The sequence below is a fragment of the Struthio camelus genome, chromosome 5 (genome assembly GCF_040807025.1).
Source record: "Struthio camelus isolate bStrCam1 chromosome 5, bStrCam1.hap1, whole genome shotgun sequence".
Classification (NCBI taxonomy): domain Eukaryota; kingdom Metazoa; phylum Chordata; class Aves; order Struthioniformes; family Struthionidae; genus Struthio; species Struthio camelus.
The window spans coordinates 71,790,678-71,808,684 of NC_090946.1; the positions used below are offsets into that span (position 1 = coordinate 71,790,678).

Sequence of the window (18,007 nt, forward strand, 5' to 3'; positions counted from 1 at the left end):
TCTGTCCCTTCCTCACCTTTCCTAACACTTGATTGCTGTTTTTGGCTGCTACTGAGCTCCAGCAACTTGTTCTCACCAAGCTGTCTACAGCCCCGCTTTGCCCTCTCGCTCCCGAGTGGCCTCCAGGAGGTCAGCTCCGAGCCAGTTGTTTTATATATGAAATTAGGATTATTCTCCCCCTGTGCCTTACTTTACATTCCCCATTCCCCGCCCAGCAATCCAGCTCTATGTTTCTCATGGGCTGTTTGGCAACCTACTACAAAATCTGCCCGTCCGGCCTTTTTCCCAGGGTCCATCTCCTCCAGGAAACAAATGGAGAAGCTTCCAGTCGTGAGGCTGGTGAGCACCAACTCACAACACACAGGGGCTGCAGGAAGCCAGCCCGTGTGCATGCGCGTGTGTGCTCACGTGCGCACGCAGGCGGGGGCAGCACCGCCTGCATCTGCCATGGCTCCCCCAGAGCTGGTGGACTTGGGGGCCAGAAGGGGAAAACTGCCCCCCTCCGCCTGCCGCGCCACTGGGGCTGGAGCAAGGGAAGGGAGCGGGGCTGCCAGCGCAGTGTTTTCCGCTGGTGCTGGCCTGGCCAAAAGCCTCCCCGTGAGCAGGGCTGGCTGGGGCCATGTTGCAACAGCTGGCTGTGGGGCACTATTGCACTGTCCCGAAATCCCTCCCCTTGCAGATACGGTGGTCTGCAGAGAACAAAAGCAAAGGCTGAGACACAGTCCCTTCCTCCCGGGAGGTGACAGCTGGGCTGCCCTCCCTCCTTGTCCAGCCCTGGGGAGGGAGACAAGGAGGGAGGAGAAAATACCCAGCTGTAGTCGTCATGGCTTCTTAAGAACACAGATGTCGAGGGGATGGTGGGGACATCTGGGACGGTGCAGCACGAGCGCCTCCCTTCCCACGGCCCGTGGGATGCCCTGCCTGGGAGCGGGTTGGTGGGGAAAAGCCGTGCCCGTGGGTCAGTGGGCTGCGCCGGTCCGCAGCCCTGGCCCCCGTCCATGCTTTGCCGTCCTTCTCCTTGCAGACGCGGTGCCTGGCGGGACCCCACTCCGGCGTGAGGACGCTGCACGGCTTGCTCTGGGCGAGATGAGGCATCCCAGCGGGGACCTGCGTGCTGCCTCCCTCCACCCCCCCGGCCGGCGGGTGGATGCAGAGAGCTGCTGGGGGCTCTGAATGGATGCCTTCCTCCTCCACCTCCACCTCCTCCTCCTCCTCCTCCTCCTCCTCCCACATTTGCTCACCCTGTGCCAGCTGCCACCTTTGGCCTCTGACGGCCTCCACAAGAGCGGCGCGGGGCTCGGGCAGCCCTGCGATGGCACGCGCTGCGTAACAAGCAGATCAGCTGGTGTCCAAAGTACAATTACAAGTCGTCGCTGGGAGCTGCTCTCTTCTGAGCGAGCTAGTTGAAAATACAATGAGACCATTATTAGTAATTATAAGGTAGCAGGCGTGCTGGAGGGGGGAGCGGCCCGCAGTAACGACGTCTGACTTGAACGTGGTGCGTTTGCTCTCGTTGCTCTGGCAGACCCCCAAACCGATCAAGGGGGATGCAAGGGAGGAACTGAGGTGTGAATGACGAAGTGACTAATTCGGTGAATTGGGGCTGCGGGAAGGTCCCGCAAATCTCATTTTCCCTGTCTCTTTCCCCAGCAGCTTTTCTAAGCTCTGCACAGATGCCAAGAAACTGGAGAGCTTGGGAAAGGAGCTAACGGCAAACTACCTTTTGGGACTGCTCAAGGCTCTGGTTCCCACTGGGGAAGCCTGCATCCCGGTGCTGATTTACTCCTCTCCCTGCAGACAGCTCCAGGCTGAGCCCATCACGTGCCTCCAGGCAGTCCAAGGTCCAGCCAGGGCCAAGACTGTGAAGGCGAGTGCAAAATGAAGAGCCTGTTTTTCCTCCTCCTTTTTCTGCAGCTGCTTGGTGAGTATACCCAGGGCCAACGGCAATGGAGAACATGGGTGACTGGTCAATGACTTTGCCATTTCAGGTGCACTTTAGGCGATCCTGTTTTGGAGCAGAGCTGTCGGCTCTGTCACTCAAGGTGTATTTTGTAATGCAAATGGAAAAAATGCATTTTCAGCTGGACAAAGAGAAGGAAGGAGAATGAGCTTGGGCACTCAGGCTGTGATTTATATCTCACACTTGCTGCTCCTCTGCCACTCAGGTTTTTCTGCTCTTATTTGAAGCCAGCAGCTCTGCACCACAGGATCCATTTTCTGTTGAATATGAATGTAGCTTTGATGTTCAAGGACTGTGATTCCCTGGAGACAAGGCTGATTAAATAGCACGCTGATATTTTCAGGGATGTAGAAGGTGCAGGAATGCATCAGTACAGCTGCATGGGAAGAAAGCTTTGCACAGCTTTGGCAGCAACAGATTAAGCTCCCCGGCCCCAGAGCCCCCGGCCGCTGTGCACGTCCGAGTTGTGCTGATGCCGACCAAGCCAAGCCAGCTCACAGAGCCCTCTCTGCTATGCACGCCTGCACGCTTGACAACGCACCGTGCAGCCGCTGCGAGTAACTGGTGGGGACGTGATGCGTGTGCGCAATGGGGCCGCTAAGGCTTTCTGCTGGAGCTTTAACCTCTCCCTTCCCTGGCTTTCAGCGACTGGAAGGACACAAGACAGCCGTAGGATGGGCAGAACAACTTGCAATTAATATTCCAGGGCTTTTACGTTAAGGTTTTTTTTTTTGACTCCAAGGTAGCAAGTCTTTTGTGGCCACAGCCTTCCTTAACTCTGAAAGCAGCTCCTTGGGTCTGATCCTTACAGCTGTCAGGGTCCTTTTCCTTCCCGAGGAGCTTTAAAGTGGACGCAATGGGCGGTTTTGCTCTACGTAAAGGCTCAGCCAGAGGGAAACAGGAAATTGCACTCAGGTCTGTTGAGTTCGGGGAGATTGTGTGCCTGGCGTCAGGCCAAAGTGAAGGCTCCCGCTGGTCAGGCCTTTCCCTTGGGGGGCCTGGGAACAGTCTGAGTTTGGCTTTTCAGCCTCAGGGTGGAAGAGCCCTAGTGCTGCAGGGGATTGGAGAGGCTGGGCAGGGCAGAGCCGGGGCTCCAGGCGGGTCGTGCATCGCTTTACGTGGTAAAAACCATTTGTCAAAGAACAGAAAGGTCTTTATTTAGTGACTGACAAACGAAGAAAGCACTGAAAATGCAGACGGCCTCAGCTCTTCTCTAATCTTTAACTGCTATTAGCAAAAGGTTTTTCAGCTATTTTGGGTGGACATCTCCCACCCTCCACAAGGCCCTGCCTTCAGTAGGCTTGGTGGGCAAGTTTCTCACCTGGTGTGGGGCTGAGGAAGTGCCTCTGCTCCAAACGATCTTCGGCCCTCCTCTCGGACCACACACCCCGACTCCAGCGCCTGTTTGTACATTAGGGCTCAGGTTAAAATTACATCATTTTCTCTTAGTCTGGACGTGGCTAAATACAACAAATTGTCTCAGCAGTGCCCCTGGCAGAGTCAGACAGTGCAAATGTGCAATTATGCTCCAGAGGTTATTACGTGCAGATAAAGCCTCCACAGAGCCTACTTAGCGCACACAAGACAAATCTCTTCCCCATCATTTACACTAGTAGGCTGGACTTTCTCCTTTGCACCTTCTTCTAGCACCCACAGCCGTTTGGACCCCATCGCTTTTGCCTTTTCTCATCTCCCATTGCTTTCTTTCCTCACTAATGAAAGTCAGTGTTATACGTGGCAGTCCAACTGGAGAGGACCTCCCCACAAAAGGGGACAGGGATGACGAAGGGCGGTGGGGTAGCAGGGAGAAGGTGAGGTGGGACGTCCCTGCGGCCCGTCCTGCCCCCATCTCTGCCTCCCCTCTCCCCCTGCCCTCTCCCACTGGAGCACCACTGACCTCCAGTGCCAAAGCCGCTTTTCTCCTCCTCCACTACCCCATCCCCTCCAGAACCAGCTTTGTATTTTGCTGTGTCTTTTGTCTCTTGTTTTTTTTTTTTTTTTGTTCCATAAGGAAAAGATGAACCATATGAACAGCAAAGATTTTTTTTTTCTCTTTTCTCTCTCATAACTCACTTGCCCAAAGCCGTTTAATTCAGGCTGCTTGAGATTCATCTTCAGGTGGAAGCCAGGCCTGGGAAATGTCAGGCTTGGAGATGCACGTTTCGGAAGCTGTTGCGCAAACAGAGATGGTTAGAGTGGAAACTAACCTCAGCAATGGCAGATCCCGTGAATAAGCAGGGCTATTGCTGCTGGGGATTACAAGCAGGTGCCACCAACGCACTGTCATGGTCCCAGGAAGCCCCAGTGACATGGCCGATGAGGAGACCTCTGTTTCCCCAACCAACCGTCTTTCTCTGTTCTCTCTTTCTTAACTCCCTCTGTGAGGATGTTTCCAGTGCGCTGCTAGTGGGTTTGTAGGGCAGAGGAAAGGATGCACAGATGGAGTCAGCCAACCTAGTGCTGCCTCAGGCAGTGGGAGACCATCAGATCCAAATGCATGAACCAGCCAACCTTTTGTGCTGCACGTGCAGTGCCCACTTCAGGTGCTCTGGGAAATCCCTTTTCTTCTCCTCTCCCATCCTCATGGCCCTGCTGGCTCTCTGTTTGCTGGCTTCATGCCTGCTAGAAACACCAAGGATGAGTGGTTCTCTGCATTGTTTGTTAGTGTCCAGTGTATTGAGGTCCCAATCTCAGAAGAAACCACTGAACTTAAAGCTTAGATATCTGGTCGCATATTATTATTGTCTACTGCCTGCAGGCCTTTACTGCCATTGTCTCTACCTGTGAAGTATTTATCCCCTACTCATCCTTTCCACCTGGGTGGGTTCAAAACATCACCTAACCAAAAAAATCCCTTGCACAGGGAGGCCTCGGGAAGGAGGGGAGGCCTGGGACTCAGCTGAACTGGAAACACGCAGAGGCTGTTCCTAGGCAGAACCCCCCGCAGATGTGGCCTAAAGAGGCCAAACGATCCTGCAGCGCGTCCCAGCAAGGGGCTCTCTCCGCCTCTCCCCGCAGAGCGCGGGAAGGAGCAGAGGTGAGGCAGCGGGGACGACGTCGCCGAGCGGGACGCGTGAAGAGCTTTTCCCAGCTCCCGTCGGCAGCCTGCTGTAAGCAGGGTCACCACCTTTCTCCTCGCTGCTCACGTAGGCCACAGCAGTGTCACTCTCTGGAGATGCCTAAGGAGCGGCTGCTCCTCGGCCAGCGCCCACGCGGGTCCGGGAGCCGTGCGCGCTGCTCCGAGCGCGGCGTTTCCTGTAACCAGGCGAGGGGCGGACGTCCTATTGCATGACTTAGGGGGCTGTGTAAAATAATGCATTGAAACACCCACGTGAGCAGGCTGCAAAGACACCCTGTGCAGTGGCTGCCCCGTCCAGCTGGCGTAGCAACTCCTCGGGAACGGCCCAAGGCGTCGGCAGCGGGGTGTCAGTCCCCCAAAGGCCAGGGACAGCTCCCTTGGTCACGCTGGATGTTTTGGGTGGGTAGTCGGGCCCTCTTCCTCCTTTTGGTCCTTCGCAGGGTGCGAAGGGGCTGCGGAGAGCGCCGGCGCTCGGGATCCCCCGGGGCTGGGTGCTGAGCTAGGGCTTGCCCGCAGCCCAGTCGGGTGGCTCATCGCAGCCCTGCTTCACCCTGGCTCAGCTGACGGGTGGCAACTCTGCAAGCTCTGGCACCTCCAGTGATTAGGACTCACGGTGCTATTATTATTCCTAGGGGCGTTAAGCATGAGCGTAATATTTTGGCGGGTTTTCCGCAAGAGCCCTGCCCTGCTGGAGACAGCGGTACCAACGCGGCGGGCAGGCGGTGGGAAGGAGCCTACGGGGAGGTGGGTGCAGCAGGATCCCGTCCTCTAGTCCTAGCCCAGACCGAGTCAGGGCATTTCTCTGCTGTGCACTGATTGACCCAGCTGCATTAATTAACCCCAAGCTGAATTTCACCGGTGTCCAGGCCCAGGCTGCAGCCGTTGTAAAATCCCGTCAGCCCGGTGACCTTAGGAGAACCACGGGACGCGGCGCTCTCCGCGGGTCTGGCCGGGAAGCTGCCGCGCGGCGCTCGAGGAGCGCTGCCTTACAGCGGGTTTCCTTGCTTCTGCCAGCTGCTGCCGTTGCTGTGTACAAACAGTGGCTTCCAAACACCAACTTCGAAACCGCTTCCAACTGGGATAAAGACAGAGTCCCGTGTGCCAGTGATGTGATTCATTTTGAGAGGGACAAGGTATCTGCTTTTTTTTTTATTATTTATTTATTTCCCCCCAAAATAACATTAGCCATTTGGAAAAATCCCCTATCTATCTGCTCATGGAAAACGCACCGAATCCTTTTTATTTTTTTGCTTTTCTTGCAGGTCATTTCGGTCCTTGTCAAGTCTGGCCACAGCGTGACAGACATGGTAAGGCTGGGGCCGGGGGCCCGGGGCGGGCTGCGGGGGGCGCCGGGAACGCTGCTGAGTGACGCGGCGGTGCGGGAACCCTCCCTCCCGCGCGGACTTTGACGTGTTGCTCCTCAGCCCGATCCGCCGTGCGGAGAACGCCTGGGCCGGGGCGCGAAACAAGATGTACGGCAGCCCGTGTCAGTCCGGTGTCTGTGCGTTTTTTTTGTGTGCGTGGAAATTAGACTTGGAGACAAAAAGCCCATTTCTGTGACTATTTTTTTCTTTTTAGTTTTGTTCGGGGAAAAAAAATAGACAATTTCTGTTGGAAGAAGTTTCTTTCTTTTCTCAAGAGGGAAGAAAAAAGCTCGGTCCCAGCTCGGTGGGACTGAAACCTTGGCAGTAGTTCGTTTCGGAAGCACCGAGTCGTGGCGTTGCTGACCCAGGGCAGGGACTAGCCCCGGGGCGGAAGCTGACGTGGAAACGTTTGTGAAATGAAAACAAAGCGTTCTGGGAGATTTAAAGTGTTGCTCAAGGAATTGTCTTCCAAACGCCATCGCTTTTTACGTTTTTCTTCCGCGTCGCTGCGGAAAGAGGGCGACGGAGCCGGGCTCTTCTCGGAGAAGGGCCGGGGGGCAGCGGGCACAAGCTGCAAGGCAGGGAAAAGCTGCCTAGAGAGAAGGGAAAAAACCGGGAGCGCGAGGGCGGCGGAGCGGGGACCCCGCGCGGCCGCCGCTCTCCGCCCGGGGGGTCTGAGCTGCTCGCCCGAAGGGCCGTGCGGGCGGCACGCTTTGCTCCGGCCGGCGTGGGGTCGGCGGCGGAGCTGCAGACCGGCGATGGCGCCTTTGCTCTTTTTTCGGCCCTTAAATCCCAGCAAGCCCTCGAAACTTACGGGGCGTGACTTGTTCAGGCTCTCTACACCGCTGATAGTTTTGGTGCTTTGATAACGCCCTGCGCCGCAGTTAACTCCTCTACAAATATTTGGAGGGGTTACTTTATTTATATGGCATTTTACATATGAATTTTCGAAGGAAAGAATGTGCTCGGGAAATACGTGCAAATCTAGTGTAATAAATGATGTGGAATTTACCCAGGGAAGAAAAGAGCAAAATATGACGCCAGTAGATTTTATTTTACTTACAGATGAGTGTATAATATTTCTACAGTACTTTCATCAGAGCGCTGCAAAGCGCATAATTGCGAAGCAGCATTATTCATTATAGCATTAGCCTTTCAAAAACAGGCTTAAGCGCTGATTAAAAAGACCCAAGGCCGGCCGTGTGCTCAGAGCAAAGGCGCGAGAGGCGTAACGGGAGCTTTATACCACTCGTTTCAGCTGCCGCTGCCGGGCAGCGCGCAGGCAGGGGTGTCCCGTCGCGGCGAAGGGCCGGCTCAGCGCCCCGAGCAGCCTCCCGCCGCTCCCGCGCGGCCGCAAAGGTTTGCAGCGACCCAGCTCCCGTCAAGTTTCCCAGGGTGATTGCTCTTCTTTTTTTTTTTTCTTTTCTTTTTTTTTCTTTTCTTTTTTTTCTTTTCTTTTTTTTTTCTTTTCTTTTTTTTTTTTTTTTGCTTTCGTCTCAGCCATCTCCCTCCCGCTGCTCCGCCACGTGCTCCGTCAAGGGCGCTGCCAAGATTAGGGATTAAAAAAAAAAACCAAAGAAACCAAACCCGCCGCCGAAATCGCGCGCCGGCGCTGTGCCGCCGCTTGTGGGCATGGCCAGAAATTTGGCAACTGGGTCGTTAGCAAACAAATTGCTTGTGAAGGCTTTTACGGCGAGGCAGCGCTGCACCTGTTCCAGCGGTGGCCTCGCCGCTCCGCAGAATTAATCGCGTCAATCCGCAGGAGCACATTAAGCTTCGCGTCGCCATGGAGATGCTATACCGCCTTTGGCCCCAAAAAATAAAAATAAAAAGAGGAGACTGTTGCTTGCTGCAGCCTCACAGGCTGAAATTCCCAGCCAGCGGGAAGGGGCTCGGGGTCCTCCTGCGCCGCGCGGGGCCGTTGTCGGGGTGGGCTGGCGCGCGCCCTCGCGCTCCCGGGCACCCTCCTGCAGGGAGCCAGGGAGCAGAAGGGGCCGCTGTGCCCAGCGCCTCGAGGGGTGTTTGCTGTGGATGGGACGGGGCGGGCTGGGAGGTGCACTGGGACTTCCACACAGCCACGTTTGTACTTCCCAGCCGGCTGGGTTTTTTCTGCCCTCCCGCTGCTGTTTCTGTGCGCGTAGGTGTGCGGACGTAAACCGAAGCAGAGTCAGGGCTGGTAGCAGGTTGCCGTCGTAACACAATCCTTTCTTAGCTTCTGTTTTGGTTGCAATTTTCGATGTCAGGCCAATTTTGGGAGGGGAAATTGGGAGTTTTGGGCGAGGGGGGGTCAGGAGCTGGCAGGTGAAATTCTCAGGCCGGAGTGTGCGGGGGTTTCTGAGAGTGGTGCTGGAGCAGAGGGTTGTTCTGGTGAGGCTCAACGGGAAAGAAAACGGTTCTCGTGAGCTGCCGGTGGCTCTGCTGCGGGCACGGCAGCGGGTGCGCGCTGCCCGCGCGGCGCAGGCGCAGGGCAGGCGTTACAAGCGCGTGCGCCTGCACGGACGGGCTGCCGCTGGCTGTTTTCGCTGCCCCCCGCTTGACTTCGAGCAGAGCCGGCGGCAGCGTTCAGTCGGCTTCTCCGCCTTCGGCACGGAGGTTTTGCTTCCTCGGGACCTGGGGCCTGCTTTGCTTCTCGCTCCCGTTCCCGTCCGTCCCGTGTGGGCCGTAGCTGGGCACCTGGGAGCCCGTTTCTCAGGATTAGGCAGGAGGTGTTTGGAGCGTAACCCCCCCCCACCACCTCGTGTGTTCAAAGGAAACTCGTTTATTGTCCAGTTCAGAGGTTATTTGGTCTGAAGTTTAAAGTGGGTTTCTAATTCAGCTACGCACTAGATCCAAATCCAGCTTAAATGTAAGCGACTTTGAAGCATAACCCTCACTATTAGGCTTGATTTTCCCATGGCTTTTAGCTGCCCAAGGAAGCAGATTAAGTATTTCGCAGGCTTCCAGAGGTGCCTCAGGGTAAGTCCACAGAAAGCCTCGGATGCGCAGCGCCCCGGTGCCTGCCGCGGCCACCCCGCCGCGGAGGCAGCCCCGGGCGAGGAGGGCGTCAGGCGCCTCAAAGCGGGACCCGGGCGCAGGGCAGCCCGCGGGAGGCCCCAGCGCCGCTGCCCGAACCCGGCGCCTGCACCGGGCAGCGCCTCGCTCCGCCCGGGACCGCGGTCCGGCCCCCTCCGGGTTCGAGCCCCGTGGACCGCCGCCACAGCCGGTGGGTTAGCTGCTTTGCAAGGGCGATAGCAGCCCCGCGGTGGGCTTCGTGCCCGGCGAGCCTCCCTTGGGGTCCTTAGGGTGCTCCCGCCGGCGCCGCTGCCGGCAGGCAGCTGGGTGGGGGGCTGCTCCCAGCCTCCTCTCCCCAGGTTTTGCAGCCTCGGAGAAGTTCCCTGCGGAAAAAAACAGCTAAACCTGCCTTAGCAGGAGCTACATGTTCCCCCCCCCGGCCGGCCCTCGCGGCACGGAGGGCAGTGACCAACTGGTCGGCAGAGAGCGGCCGGCCCGCTCGGCCCCCCGGGCGAGGGTCAGGCGCGTGCAGGGGGCGCTGGGGTCTACCGAGGGACTTGTCTCCCCCAGCGTTATATTTTTAGCTGCCTAATTGTAAGAGCAGAATGTACTCGGCTTTGCTGCAGGATGCTCCTTCCCGGCTCCTGGCAGAGATTGATCTCGAAATGCCAATTGCTCTCCAGGGGCGCTGGGTCTAATGAATTGCAAGGGTTTACGCTTGTCCCAGGCGCAGGCGCTGCCTTCCCCCCCCGCCACTGCCTGCAGAAGAGCAGCGAATTCAGGTTAACAAGGCACCAAGGAAAGGGATTATTTTTCGTTTTTCTGAAACGAAGGTAAAAATTTCATGGGAGCGTGTGGATGCGGGTTTGTTTGTGTGACAGCACATAATTATAAAGCCCAGATCCTGCAGGCTTTTCTCTGGCAACGTTCCCACTGAAGGCTTGCCTGAGAGAGGAGCTCAATAAAATTGCCTTTTGCAGTTAGCAAGGGTAACACCTCCCCGCGTGCATTTGTTCCTTGTAGTCTAGTTTCCAGCAGGAGAAATTTTTAAAGCCTGTAATGACCAGACCAGTTTGCCAAAATCCCAGGGTCTTGCAAGCTGTTTCAAGGCGCCAGGAGCGGATGCTGGCAGCAGGTCTTTCCTTGCAGCAGTTCGACACAAAGGCTGCTTTCCCTCGACGCTGGGGACTGCTCCTCCGCGCGCGCCTCCAAGCCTGTTTGCAGCTGTGCTCAGCCCCAGAGCTCTTGGTCTGACCTTGTTTACAGTGGGAAATTCAGGAAAATGAATTGAACTGATCTTAAATCGATTTGGTGAATAGCTTTAAACCTCTGTTTGGATTCCGCTTCTGGAACTCTAGTGCTTTAGTTTCATTTACCTTATTGCACTCCCAGAGGGGCTACTATCTAGCATACTGGCTCCTCAGCATAGGAACTGTGGCTCTGTGCTCTCTTGCTAGCTGATGCAGGACACATCTGCATGTCAGATGCCCACCAGTGACGGAGCTGGTCACCGAGACACAGTCCCTCACGCAGACGTGTGCTGTCCCGGTGTCCCCTTAGCCTCCCGCCAGGCGAAGCCCGGCTGTTGTCTCGTGCCCTGGCTGTGCTCCCGGGAGCTCCTGGGAGCGGGTGCGTGCTAAGCCCCTTCCACCGCTCCCCGGCGGCTGCTGGACCTCCGCTTGGTTCTTGGTCCTTGCTTCAGGACAGCCACTTTCTGCTCGGACAGCAGGATGATGTGCCGCTGGGTTTGTGCCTGCAGTGACTTTTGACCCGTCAGTCTGGACTCCACTGGCACGCTGTGATTTAACCACCTCGTGTAGGCGCCTGCCTCCACTGCTGCATACGTTTGTCACCTAGTGAACTGGAGGGACAGTGAGAGAAATGAGCCCAGGGCACATCTACACCACGCTGGCCTACAGCATGCAGAGCTGCCTAGACAGCTTCCGGACCCAAATTGCCTTTGCATCCTGCGTTTAGCTGCAGGGAGGAAGGACCTTCAGAGTCTGGGGCAGGAATGGGGTTCTCCTGTGGGGAGGAAGGCTGGAAGTCTGCTGACGTTGGTACGGTCTTGGCTCTCTTTCCCCCTGAGGCTGGGAAATACTGTTGTTTTTTTAGTTTCTCGCGGCTCTGCAGAACAGCTGGAGTGGGCAGTCAAGCCTGGATAACTTGCATTTGCTAGAACCAGACAAAAACGTGCTTGCCTTTCGCTTCCCATCACAAAACCAGCAGACCGTTTTGACACAAGTGGAGTCGTAGGTCCAGGAGAGAAATGCCTGAGCGGAGCTGGGCGCGGACAGTAGCAAAGGGGCACGTTCCTGCTGCAGACGGGCTGGCCAGCTCAGCTCTGAGCGCACAGCCTTGGTTGCTCCAGCACCGCTGCATTACGTTTCAGAGACCCGATATGACGGGCTGCCCCTGTGCTTGGGGGCTGCGGTGCCAAGACCCACTCAGACATGCCTCTGCAGGGAGTAGGTGCAGGGGCCCGTGCTTCAAAATGCGAGGTAAAAAGTGGTGAGCAGACGCAGCGGGGGAGCCTGATCCTGCATTAGTGATAGTGCAGCTGCACGGCTGCCAAATTATCCTGCCTTGCAGGAGGGGGAGGCAGGGACTTGCGCAGGGAAGAGGCAGCCAAGCATCTCATTAGCTTGCAGGGGATGATGCTGAAGCCACGTCCCGCCAGCACGCTGCTCCTTTGCCTGGTCCCTGCCACGCAGGTCTCAAAGGCCTGGGCCAAAGTGCCAGGGCAGGAGAGCGTTTCGGGCAGAAAAGGCCCAGTTTGGCAGCGGGTCGCCCTCCTCGGCTCACCCAGAGCGGGTGGTGCTGCCTTCCCGGCTGGTTGCACGTGCTGCCTGGAGACGTGCCCTGCCGTCTTCACGGATTCGAGAGGCTGTGCCCGCTCCTCCCGCTCAGCGGCCGTCGTTAAGCCTTACGTCGAGGATCTCTAGCCAGTTGCTATTGCCTTTGGCCTGCTCAGCTTAACCGGTTCGTTTTGGGCAGCTTGCCTGCGGTGGTCACAGCAATGCGATTCTGCGGGAAAGTCTCCGGTCTCTGGGGGCCGGTGGATAAAACCGGCTGCCCTCCGCGAGCCCGGCAGCCGTGGGCCGGTGTCCGCCGCGCCGCGGGGCTGGGAGACGGGCACGCCACCGCCGCCGCGGCTCCTCCTGCCTCGTTTTCCCTCTCGGTTCGGCTCTGCGCCCACCGGAGGATGCACCTTGGCACAGGGGCACGGGGCGCCGGGGCTGGCAGGGACGCAGGGGCTGAAGCGAGTCCGGCGGTGACTTTGGGACTCTGCTACCTCCGGTCCGTGGGAGAAGCGCCAGCCTGGGGCCTGGTTTGCAGACGCGCTCCTCTCTCACGGCACCGCGTGACGTCTCCGCGTTTTGCAGCCCTCTGCCCAGCGGCCTCGGGTTTTGGCATAGCTGGGGGCGATAAGGGAGGGCGACCCGGGCCCGGCACCGCGGCCGGCTGAGGACGTGCGATCGTGTCGGCAGCTTCGGGGAAGGAAGCCAGCTCCAGGATGCAGGTGTGAGCTTCACCCCAGCAGGAAAACAAACAAACGAAAACCCCCTAACGAACCGAAGAAACCCCGCGGCGAGGGAGCCCTTGGCAAAGCTCCAGAGCCGGTGAAGGGATTTACCTGCCGACAAATTTAGCCTAACGCCTTCCTGATGCCTTTGGCAAGCAGCTGGATCCAACCCAAGAGTTTGCACGGCCGGCTGCTCTCCAGACCCCCCGCCTGCACCCGGAGGATGCTGGGAAAATCCCTACATTTCCCATCGCCGGGCAGCACCGGGACGGGCAGCAGGGGCCGGTGGCAGCCGGCGCCGGCGGGGGCCCGCCTGCTGCAGCGCCGGCTGCCTGCTGCCATCTGCGGGCTGGAGCTGCCCGAGCAAAGGAGGCATTTGACGGGTGATACAGAAACCCGCTTCCTCCAGCCTTACTGCACCCCTCCTCGCAGGGGCTCAGAGGGGGGAAAAAACCCCAAAACCCAAAAAACCACCCCAACCCGTCACCTGCTCCCCTGCCGACATTTTGCAGCCCCATCGGTGGCGCCGGCCGTGCCGGGAAGCAGGGCCCAGCCCTGCCTGCTAACAAGCTCCTCGCCGAGCTGAGGCGCGTGCCCGCAGCCCTGCGGCACCGTGCGGGCTGCTGCAGCCGTCGCGGTGCCAGCAGGCAGCTCGGCTGCTTCGGCACGGCCGCTAGAAGGGAAGGCTGCTGCAAGAGGCGGCGGCGGCGGCGAGGCGCGCTCTGCCGGGGCTCAGGCGGAAGTCTCCCGTGCTTTTCCGGCGCTGAGGAGCGCGAGCCGCCAGTCGTGCCGCCCTCGCCGGTCATCGCCGGGCGACGCTCGCTGAGCGGGCAGACCTGCGCGGTGCCGGAGGCTGGTTCACAGCCGCGCGTTGCAGCGGCCGCGTTCTCGGGCCTTTGTCGTTAGGTAAGAAAAGCTGCAGGTTTCTGAAGTGGGAAACTCAGAAGGTGGGTCTTGCCCTGCCAGTCACCTCTTTCCCTCTTTTTTCGTTTTAATTCAGAAAGGCGGTTTCATTTTCGCTTATGAACGTCTCGGGACTTCTTTGGGCGTCCCGTTGGTGCGCAGCGCAGCGCTGTGCAAGCGGCTGCCGGCGTGGTGACTCTGGGCTGAGATCCACGTGTGGTCTTTCCTTTTTTTCCCTGGCTTTGATGGGAAAAATTGTGACCGTGTTTCAGTTGTCATTACATTTGCTAATGGAGACCGAGGAGATAAGTCATTTACCAGTATCAGGGATGGGATATGACTAATGGGACTCTAAGTAGCTCACTGTATTAATGACCCTGGAATACAGGTTGGCAGGAGCAAGAGAAAGCAGATGAAACTGCCAGCTTTTTGGCTCTGGTCCTTTGGTACATGTCATTGCTCAGTTCAAAATGTTCTTGGAAAGTGTCCCAGCCTATATGTGATTTCTGTACTAAACTATCAATTGCAGAAAGCCACTTTCCCAACCAGAGTCTCCATTTGTCCTCTGCAGTGAGCTGAGGTGCTTAATGCTCTGCTACGTTAAGAAAAAAATGCCAGTGCAAATTATTTACAGGCTAATACCCACTGGACAACTGAGCCACTGCAGAAATGCTGGCCAGTGGCATGCATCTTGGGGAGAACTTGTTCAGCTCCATTTCAAACCAGTAAGCGATACCACTGCCTGCCTGGGTGGACTGGCGGTGAATGCAAAATAAGTGTGTCTCTGTGGGCTGGGAGTTTAGCTGTGGATGCTGGCACGGGGGAGGCCTTCCTCAGAAGCTCCTGCAGAGGTCTTGTTGCATTTTATCTTCTGAAGATTCAGTGAGTTCTTATGCTAGCTTATACACTTGCAGTTTTAGTTCTGGGGCTGGTGTGCACATGGGTTTGGGGCAGTCCCTGTCCTGTGTATCTGGTCTGGAGCCCAACATGAACTGGTGGGGACAGTGTGTGTGCTGCGGGACTCTCCTTTTCCCACCACACTTGCATTAGGAGGGGGGAGAAAGTGGACATCTTTCTTTGGGTTTGAAAACTCCAGCCAGCCTAGGTTGTAGGCGGAGGGGGATCTACAGCATTAGCTGAAGAAGCTACACCTTCTCCAGGCAGTGGCTCCAGAGCCCAGCAAGCTGGCAGCACCAGTGTTGAAGACGTGGGGCAGATTCAGGGAGAGGCTGAGAGACCTTTTCTTCCACCTCTCCCCACTGGCAATGATTGGTGCCATGTATGTGGCATGCATGCTGCTAACCCTTCGTCCGCTCTGATCCCAGTCAGGTCTCTCTCTACAGCAGTTTCACGTCTAGTCCCTCACAGGCACAGGAGTAGGTGGCTGGTCAATGGACTGGCTTTTGCATATTTTGTGCATTTGTGTCTGTGTGTGTATCTTTAATCAACAGAGCCTGCCTTACCTCCGCTCTCCCCACACTGAACTCAGCCAAATCGCTATGCTCTCTTTCTAAGCTATATGTGGGCCAACATGAATCCGTACTGTTTTTTCCTTGCTTATAATGCGTGCACAAAGTGCTCTTCTGTTGCTCCCTGGAGAAGGGTTAGTGATGCAGCTTACAAACACAGGTACCTGTTTGTCTAAGTGTTGTCTCTGTGGCTTTTTTCCTCCCTAGTTAATTTTTTAAGCTCTGAACAAACAACCTTCTGGACAGGAAAGTTCATTGCATCCCTTATGACCACCTCAGGGTGTTTGGGAAGCTCAGATCTGCAACCACAGTCAAGGTATTCAGTAAACCTACTGGGGAAAAATATCTCGTCCAGGCAGAGATCAGGGCAGGGACTTATCAACCCGGTGGTCTTGATCCAGCCACAGCACTCATGAATACCGACTCCCAAAGGCTGGGAAAAGGTAGCAGGGCCAGCTAGTCATGGACCTGGTGTGTCACTCATCCCTGACACCAGCAGCTGCTGTCTGCTTGTTCTTCCTGTCTCACAAAGACCTCTTCAACTATGGACCTGAGTGCCCAGAGTTGGCTGCTGTGAAGATCTGGTATTCTGTGTTAGCAAAAATATCAAATACATCCAATCAAAAAACTCATCTTGAACAGCTCAGCTGGTACCCACCAGCCTGCAGCTAACTGGCTACCCTTCCTGCTAGGCACAGCAATGCACCGCAAACTCGGCCAGGCAGACTGAGCGTCCGATCTCAATGGCTGGTACAAGAGACAGCGTGGGGGGTCTGGCGCTGCTGCTGCTTGAAATGGCCGAGCAAGCGCTGGGAGAAAGGGTCTGCCTAGCCGACTGGCAGTGCTGATCCTACCTGCCCTGGATACTTGGCATTAGTTGGCTGCCACAAAGTGTCCAGCTGCCCATTCCTGGGTAGGCTCAGAAGAACACAAGCTAGAGCATCTTTGAAATGAAGCGCCTTGTAAATGAAACCGGTAGCATAGATCTTGCCTGGCTCAAAGCAGGCGAGGTCCTGAGCCTCATAATGTCACTAGAAATGACTTTTATATCTGTAGATAAAGAGCACGTTGACATTCTTAACCTACCAGACCTTTCAGCCTATTTCAATGCTTCAGTCTTGGAAAAATTTTCCTTACTCAAGAGAAATAACAGAAATTTTGGCAAATATGATGGTGTGGTTTCCAGTTAGGAAAGCTCTCAGATGGCAGCATCCATAGATGAAGGCTTCTTTCATCTCCGATTGGTGGGGAGACTCTGTTCTCTCGGGGCAGATGGTCCCCGGGCCTCACTTGTTCTCCTCCTCATCGCCTTTTGTCTAGACCAGAGCAATATGCATTGCTGCTGGATCTGAGACAGGTGTCATATAGGAACACTGTGAGCTCTTCCCAGTGGCAGCTGCCCTCTGCTCTTTGCCCTGGCTTCTCATAGTTTCTGAAGCAAGAGGACAGTCTGGGCTATGGACTTCAAAGCACTGCAACACCAAGGCACAAAACATATGAAACAGCCGCCTGCAGCTTGGGCATGAGGAGCTTTTTGCCTCAATGGACAGCCCCTGTATGGACTGGAGCATCCTCAGGCAAGACTACCCCAAGAACAGAGAGATGTCACAACCCGTGTGTGACAGTCATTCTTTAAGTAAGTCTTGCTTATCTACATGCAATTTAAAGACTGAGCAGGTAGATGAAACCTTAAAATCCGACCTAACACTCTTCTTCCTGCCCATAGGACCCCATGTGTGGGCATAACGCAGTCTTGGAGGGCTTCCAGCTACTGTCTGGAGTGATGCTAAAAAAACCTTGGATAGACTGAGTTAGAAGAGAATCAAGCCTTGAACATTACTCACTCCTTGACACATGAAAATACTGGGGGAAAACCCAACTTTTTCTTGAGTAATCTGTAAATGGAAAATAAGATGAGCTGGGCTGAATAAGCCATGTGCTATGAATGAGTTGCCTGACTCGGTTGTTTGCTAAAACGTGTCCTGGAGTCGGCAGTGCCAGCTGCCGACCTGGCCGGCTGCAGCTCTTCAAGCAGGGTTTGCCCGCATGGCCATGAGCAGATGCCTTGCCTGGCTCAATCCAGGTAGACGTGGCAACCTTTACATACCTGGCGGTGACGTCTTACAGAGCGGCTCTAGCTATGGGCAGCACAGCTAGTTAAATGCTACTGTGTGTTTTCCTTCGTTTGCTCCAAGTGCCAATTCACTAGTTGACACTTCGTCAAGCTTTGTTTGACCCGGTGCATTTTTTCTTAATCGTCTGGTGTGCAGGATGTGGCGGGCAGACGTCAACACAGTGAGACATGCTGAACTGCATGGTGGTATCCTCAGTAAAAGATATTTCCAAGTGTCAATGAGCCAAGCTAGGGCAGATTTATATGGGCCCATCATTTAATAAACACACTCATGTTGGTCTATGCTAGCAAAGTGCAAGTGGAGCAGCCTCAACCCCAGCATTGCCCAGGGGGGTGGAGGTGGCCTGGCTCTCCCCCTGCTAGCATCCAGGGTCAGGAGGGTCCCGGGAGGCCGGGAAACCGTCCCTCCGGCATCAGGAGGCTCGATGGGAGCAGCCCTGCAGTGAGGGCTGGGCACCTTCCCCCGAGGCCCAGCACCCTCCTGCAGCTCGGCAGGCTTGCAGACTGAGAATTAGGTTTTGCATGATGTACAAACGTAAGAAGTTGTTGAAAGGCTTTATTTTTGTTTTCCCTTGCTCTTG

At 56.2% G+C, this 18,007-nt stretch overlaps 1 protein-coding gene across 12 annotated transcripts in view; it reads left to right on the top strand.

Moving 5' to 3' along the window:
- The first annotated feature begins 1,029 nt into the window (after positions 1 to 1,029).
- Positions 1,030 to 18,007, top strand: part of AMN (amnion associated transmembrane protein) — a 31,777-nt gene continuing 14,799 nt past the window's right edge. For 3 of the 12 annotated variants that reach the window (XM_068947113.1, XM_068947110.1, XM_068947117.1), the window contains exons 1-4: positions 1,357 to 1,498; positions 1,651 to 1,921; positions 6,054 to 6,172; positions 6,302 to 6,346. In XM_068947113.1, the coding sequence (XP_068803214.1) occupies positions 1,879 to 1,921; positions 6,054 to 6,172; positions 6,302 to 6,346 (207 nt within the window). In that variant the 5' untranslated portion in view covers positions 1,357 to 1,498; positions 1,651 to 1,878. Of the gene's footprint in view, positions 1,567 to 1,650; positions 1,922 to 6,053; positions 6,173 to 6,301; positions 6,347 to 13,863; positions 14,549 to 18,007 lie in introns of those variants that run through there. The other 9 variants (XM_068947121.1, XM_068947122.1, XM_068947119.1 and 6 more) reach the window with 9 other exon arrangements.